Source organism: Eurypyga helias, unplaced genomic scaffold (assembly GCF_000690775.1).
Source record: "Eurypyga helias isolate BGI_N326 unplaced genomic scaffold, ASM69077v1 scaffold23705, whole genome shotgun sequence".
NCBI classification, from domain to species: domain Eukaryota; kingdom Metazoa; phylum Chordata; class Aves; order Eurypygiformes; family Eurypygidae; genus Eurypyga; species Eurypyga helias.
In genome coordinates, this window is record NW_010249817.1 from 28,086 (window position 1) to 35,439 (window position 7,354).

Here is a 7,354-nt window from a genome sequence, read left to right on the forward strand (position 1 = left end):
TTCGGCTCATCTATCTTGGGCATCTACGTTAGGCTGCAATAAATCATTCCCTAGAGGTCTCGTTGTTTCTCCACTGACTGTACGGGGATCTTAGAAAAGATGTCTAACTTTCAGGTGGCTAAAGCAGGATGGCAGCTATCTAGGCCTGACTGTGCAAGTCAGAGCAGAAACAATTGTATTTAGGGGTCTTCTGCCGGCAGCAGCATGTTCCCAGGTGAAAAGAACGTTGTTGTGCTTGACAGGCGTGGTAGGAATAAAGTCCTTTCAACAAGGTACATTTCTGAACAGTTTTTCTTTTGCTATGCAGAGTATTGGCAGGAGGTACTGAGCGGTCTGTAACCAGACCAGACAAAAGAGGCAAAGGTAGAGTCAAGGTCTGATTTCATCCAGGCAGGCTGGTCTAGGGTTTCCACACAGATAGGCTGTATTTTCAAACAATGTTTTTTCCTTTTCGCTGGTCTCCAGTGCTCCTTGATTTTAGTGGTTATCTAATATTACACATGATGTTGGTTACTACACCATCACCCTGCTGTTAAATACAAGAGTTCATACACAGATTCTTTCACATACTATGAGATTGAAAACTAATCTTCTGGCACAAGTATTTATTCTCATTACAGTATTTCCCTGTAGCAAATCTGCCCAACATAGAAACAGAACTAGAAAGGGGCCACTAAATAACACTATGGGATACAAGGTGAGTTAGATAAGCTCACCCCCAGCCCTTTCTGCTGATCGGTGTTCTGTGATGAACGTTGTGAAATCAAAAAAGAAGGGGTCATATGGAAAGAGTCTGTGCTGGCACTAAGGTCCAGTTGAAAGAATAAAAAAGAGCAGAAACATAAGATGTGTTGTGCACAGAATATTTAAGCGATATCACAGGCCATACAGCCCCAGGGAGAGGAGTGTTTGTAACCTGAGTGTTTAAGAGGAATCTCAGTGAAGACCTAAGGATCAGGAAAGCACGATGCCAATGGCTGTGTGTATAGGTGACAGTTGCAATGCAGGCAACTGATGTCTGAGCTATGAGGAAGGAAAACTATCCAAAGGGAGAAAAGAAATTATGTATATGGTTGGAAATAGTAACCTTCCAAATAGATGGCAGATGGAATCAGATGTGTGAAGCCTGGCAGGACACTCAGGAAATGTTTACACTAAGTTATGGAGATTTGGGCTATGTTCCAGACTGGCTGGGTACAAGCTACCTTGATCAGAGGTTGTACACCCACATCAGTACCTCTGTGCCCGAGTTGCTTCCTAACACATCCTGCTGAAATGATGCAATTAGTATGGGCAGAGCACCCCAGAATCCAGAGATAAGTCTGAGTGAGCTCTGATCTATTTGTTCCCAAGTGGATATGCATGGATTCATGCTTCTACACCTCCTGCAGCCATTATGATGTATATATTTACATGCACAGATGTTCCATTATCAAATGGAATTTAACAGTAGCTTACACATAGTCACACAGTCTTGAGAGATGCAGAAAAAAAGCCCATCTAAAGAAAATGTGCCTCAAGAAAAAAGGAACCATATTATTTTAAATGCATGCACAAGAAGAACGTACCTTTCCCCACCTGGAGAACTGTAGCAGTTATCACACACAAAATAGAAGTCTGATATGGGGTGGGGGGAAATAGACACAGAAAATCAGGAAGAGGACCTTTGATCAGAAAACTGTAGTTTAGGAACAGAATACAAAGAAAGGATAGTAATACTTGTGAGTTGATTCTATAGGGGTTATTGCTTCTATAGGGGTTATCGATTTCTTTCTTTTAATGATTCTTCCACCATTCATCTGCACCACACAACACAACAGTCACTTACGTTTGCAGACCTCTATAGAAGTCATGGGTTTCCCTCTATCTCGGTAATACCCCGGTTTGCACCTCTGACACCGATGTCCCTCTGTGTTATGCTTGCAGTTGTCGCAGACTCCACCACTGCGCTTTCCCGACGCCAGCCAAACGCTCAGATCAAAGTGGCAGCTATCAGCGTGGTTGTGACAGCGACACTCTGGCAGGAACCAGGAGAATATATTTCAGGCTTATATAATAGGCACAGCAATACTATTCCAATGGTATCATTTTCCTACTGTGAATCATGGAGGAAATATCTCAATGTAACACATTTCATCTGCCTGAAACCCTTGATTTTCACAAAAACTAGAAATTGCAGCACAGAATGGGAGTCTCAGCAGGGTCTGAGAAGCTCGGGTGGTTGTGAGCTATGTGCTATCCTTACAGGAAGAGAAACCAATCTGATGGTATTGTAAGCCCTGCACAAAACCCCAGAGTACTAGAACACATGAGGGGATGTAGCTGCATGAAGAACAGATTTCTGCCTTGTAAATTCCACTTCCCAACAGCCCAAATGGGTCAGCTGCAGTAAAACAAGGGGCATACTGAAGTTCTCCATCAGTGACCACCAGCATATCCCCAGTTTCTGTAGTGGCACCATTAGTGTAAATGGACAGAAGTCTTTGTTTTGGTAACTCTGCCTGCTGTCATGGTGAGTGCTCATCCCGAAAGCCTGGATGAGTAAACTCCCTCCCACTTACTTCTGCATTCGTTTGGTGCCCCTGTTTTTCCGTCTCCTGGCTTCCAAGGCTGATCGTTGTATAGCGCTGCACACTTCTCACAGTGGTCCCCCGCCGTATTGTGCCTACACACACACTTCCCGTGGACCTGTCAGGGGAAAGCGAACCCGTGCAAATAGCTACGCGCACAAACACGGTGGAGTGCCCACCAGCCTCACGAGGAGGTGGGACTTCTGTACAACTCCCACACAGCTGCTGGCTCTCTTAGGAAACCCACAGAGCCTGTGCTTAAATGTGTAGCTTTATATCCTTACACAGTCACTAAGGATGCAGATTTTTCCTCTGTCATCTTATTTAGATGCAAGTGGCAACAATCATCTTTTTTTTTTGTTCTCCAGTTGGCTGTTTTACTACCACGTTGATGAACAGCCTTTAGACTATTTGAACTGGGTAAGCTAACACAGTTTATTTGGATTTACAAGTTCAGGGCAAGAGCATGCAAAGAGCCTGAGCAGGTCATCACCTCCAGGCAGTGTCAAATACACTCTTGGCTAGCAGGGCTGAGTCACAGGAGAGCATGGCCTCACAGAGGATCCTGGAACCTGTCTTATCTGATATTAATAGTGGTCTGGAAAAGTGTAAGTATAGGTCAGTGGAATCACCATGGATTACTAGATTATAACTGTTAGGAGAATGAACAAATAATCCTGAATCTCCTAGCAGAGTCAAAATATTAAACCTGGTAAATACCAACCAGTGTACCTACAGAAAAACAATCCAAACCACATATTCTGTGAGAGGAAAGCACGGATGTTTAAAGAGACTTAGGTTCAGTAGGCACCAATGTACCATTTTACGCACACATATGTAAGGAATAGGTTAGCAGAAAAGGCACAGTAAAATTTCAGGCAGCGTAACTAGGAGTCCTGTTAGTCCAAGTGGAAAAGAAATTGTACCTGCAACACTGTGTTCAGTTCTGAATATCTTATTACCAGATAAATGAGAAACTGGAAGATGTTCAACAAAAATGAGTGCAACCTGGCAAGACTGAAGAATGGGGGTGACCTACAAGCACTAAGCATATAAACCCACCTAAGCTAGGAAATGGTTTACAACATATTAGAGGGGGAAACAAAGAAAGAAGTGCAAAAAGTATTGACAAAAATTGGCTGAATAATAGAGTTCTTTGTGAACATTTGCTTGAAAAATTACTTGAAAAAAAGAACTTGCTTACTCTGTACTTATCTGCCTTCATTGGAACAAAACAATGAATTTTAATCATGGAAATATTCTCATATATGTCAGTTTTGGAATCAGGTATTCACACCAGAAGCCTGATCTTGGAAATTGAGCTGGTCCAGCCTTCAAACAGAAAGTTACCACTGAAACTGATTCTGTTCTCAAGGCACTTCACACCCCAGGAGTATGGTAGCCAGTTCCACTATAGACTGTAGTTTGGTGCACAAGATTCTGTAATATCAAGCTACATCCAATAATGCTTTACAGAAGGGTTTTTTTTGTTGTGATTGAGGTTTTTGTTTTGTTTGGTTTTAATTAAGAAAAGGGATACCAATGTTTGTTTACAATACCTCAGAGAAAGGATATCCCTGAGAAATTCTTTGAGGAAATATCCAGCATGTGGTGTAGGAGAAAGGGAAAGGCGGGACCATAGGCCATGTCCTGCACCCATCACAAGACAAGCTGCTAATTAGTGCTATTTCACATGCAGAAAACACTTGCGCTAGAGCAAGAAATGCACAGAAATCAGGGACTACACCCCTCTGCCTCCATGCACCGGGGAAGGATGCTAAGCTCTGTAACACCACTGTCACTGCTCTGGCCCACTGCACGTTACACAAAAAGCAGAGGCTGAGATTTCATTTTGACGGGGGTGTGAATTGAATCTAATCCTTTAATCTCACCACTAATGTGAGTTATGTTTCTCCATATTCTTTTGTCAAAGTCAGGCTCTCCCTTTGCAGTCCCCCCCGTCCCTTATTTCACATAGCAGGTAGCTTGGGACCAAGAGGGAAACGTTCGAAAGAGCAGTTGCGTGAATGCGCTCCCCTGCCCCCAAACCCATCTCCCTGCAGCAATTTGCTCTCCGCTCCCCTGGTTTCTAATCCTCCCAGACCAGATATGTCATGTAGCTAGCAAAGGGGATAGGCTGCAGCTGATGCCATCGCCCTCCGTGGCCAGCTGGCAGCTTTGCTGCTGCACAGAGCGGTTGGCTGCCTCCTCACGGAAGACTGAGCACAGACTTCAGGGTATGCATTTCTGTCAGAGCTCAGCACCAGTAAACCTCAGGAGGATACAGCATGTAGCACATTATGTGGTGCCTCTCCAGACCTTTGCACAAGAAAGCCATCCATGTTCAAAGCACTAAGTAGAATGACAAATTACAGTGACTTAAGACAATAAAACTGAAGAGCAACAGTGTTGAGAGCTTCTCCCACTTCGGGTTTGGCTCTTCAGGCATTTAAGTTTCCCTGTGCGGACACAGTGTCTGCTTTTCAAAAGCCACAGAACATAGAGAAGAACCAGAATTGGGGAAAGATAATGGAAGCCAGAACCATAGACTTCAATGTCCCTAAATCTCAGGCACTATGAACTTTATAGCTCATTCCAAAATGGACCAGAACTGAAACCTTGGATCCAGTCATTTCTGAGGAAAATGCTGGTATATTTCAATGCAAAATTTGTGAGTTGTCCCATTGGGGTTTTTAGAGATATATACACAAACTGTGCATTCACTATACACAAAAAAAATTTGTGTGAACAAGAATGAGATTGTACATTTGGGAAATGGCAGAATTAAACGATGCAATCTTGTTTAATCTTTGAATGGCATGATCAGACATTCATTATTCCACAGGACCCTGTGCTTACAGGGCACAGCACAGATGGTGTGAACACTCATGAACAGTTATTCAGAAAGCAAACAGGAAAACTCAGTGGCAAAGGAAGAGTGTGGTTGTTCTTTGGAGGTAGGTAGATGGGTTAGTTTGCTCATTGCCCACTGATTTGTTGCAAACTGTAGTTTGTGGAGGCTATCTAGGAATGGCATGTTATGAGTAGGACAGAGGCATAAAGGAAGCTTCCTGCCTGTGATCCCTGCTATTGAACAATTTACCAAATACATGTGGAAGGATGACTGGCTTAGACAAAAGGGTTGAAAAGCCAAGCAGCCAGCAGACAGGAGAGGCACTGAGCAGGCAATAAACAGTGTAGCTGGCATGGAATTTTTTTTAAAAAGTGTTAGGTCTGAGGACTAACCTTTTTTGTAGAGGTTTAAGAACAAGGAAAAGAGAATTGATGGATATTGGGACAAAGGTAAAGGATAATGGAAGAGAAGGCAGGTCTGCCATATGTTATCTATGGATTGGTGTCTCATGGAAGATTATTTCCATGTAAAATAATCTTACAGTTAGCATTCACAGGTGAAAACAGCTAAAGAGGAGAGTACAAATGAGGTGACAAAAGTACAGAAGGGGTGGAGTAGGAGAAGAGAGCAGTGACAAATAGTTTGACTAGAACACACACAAGAAAGGTGATTCACAGATGTAAACGGCCACTGCAGAAAGAGAGGTTAATGCAAGATAAACTGAGCTGTTAAGAGACCTGTTACAGTTAAACGTGAGGGTAGGTGAGGTAGCTGCAAGTAACAAGGCCAACAATTTGTTCTGTTAGACGGGAAGAGATAGGAGAGGCAGTCAGACACCAAAGTCCAGGAAGGAACAAGAATGAAATACAGGAAGCTATCAGATAAGATAGGAAATGGGATATCTACTTAGGGAAGAGAGAATGTGAAAATCACACTCAACACCAGCACAAGGACAGCAGGCATGTCCCTGGGTTGTTACTCACTGCTGAATTAAGTCCACACGTCTCTCACAAAAGTGGGTCCAAAAAACTAGAGGACTCTGTTCTCTACGAAATGCAAGACCTCAGGGTGCACTGGATCTTGCTGGAACACTGAGATGATCATGCCAAGGTAGATAAAATAGTCAGAAAAGTACAGATTCAGGGGAACCACAATGATTTTTTTTTTTCTGGGCTCTATAAAGCACTGTGAGAGTTTCAAGGATATAATGGTGATTAAGGAGATGATGGTCAAGGAGCAGCAAGGGCAAGTTGCTCTTTAAGGGTTGAAGAGCTACAGCACAGGCTGTGCCCTTGCTGAGGGGGCACCATCCTGAGCACAGTCCATTGACAGCCCCAGGCACAGCAAGGAACGGACTGGGGAAATACATGAGCAGCAAGAGACAGGGCCAGAAACAAGCTCACAATATCAAAGTCCACCCAGAGACAAGCTACAACCTGTGAGGTAGTCCACCAGGAAGGAAGATACCTACAGCACAGGCCCAAGGTCCATCCAGGAGGCAGGGCCAGAGGCAGGAATACCAACAGTCAAATACCTCAAACAAGGAGAGCTAGCCCTGGGCTGAGCTTAAATGGAGTCCCAAGGCCAATGGGCAGAGATCTTGGGTAGGAGTCCCAGGTGGGGCTGGTCAGGGCTGTTAAAGTGCTTTTAGTGCCTTCAGGACCCTGGTAATAGTACTTTGATTGCCACAGGATTAATGTAATTGGAAGCTTTAGGGTATCTGACTACTAGGAGGCATCTGAGGAAAAAAATACTTCAGTTTTCTAGATTTGGGGCTGGCAATCCGGGTGGAAGGAGCTTAAAAGCAAGGTGTGAGGAACAGAGGCTCACATGAGATTCATGCCATCAATTAGGAAACCTGGCCAGTTTTCAGCTAAAGCCCGATTAGTTTATGACACGGATTTATGTGAATACAGACAAATGTATTGGT

General features: G+C 43.7%; 1 protein-coding gene across 1 annotated transcript in view; it reads right to left on the reverse strand.

The window, feature by feature from the left end:
* The window catches only part of LOC104509537 (netrin-4-like), a 46,483-nt gene that overhangs the window by 10,112 nt on the left and 29,017 nt on the right, over window positions 1-7,354 (reverse strand). Inside the window, exons 4-5 of the mRNA XM_010151507.1 lie at window positions 2,562-2,688; window positions 1,829-2,017 (exon numbers count right to left, since the gene is read on the reverse strand). Of these exons, the coding sequence (XP_010149809.1) occupies window positions 1,829-2,017; window positions 2,562-2,688 (316 nt within the window). The remainder of the gene's footprint in view (window positions 1-1,828; window positions 2,018-2,561; window positions 2,689-7,354) is intronic.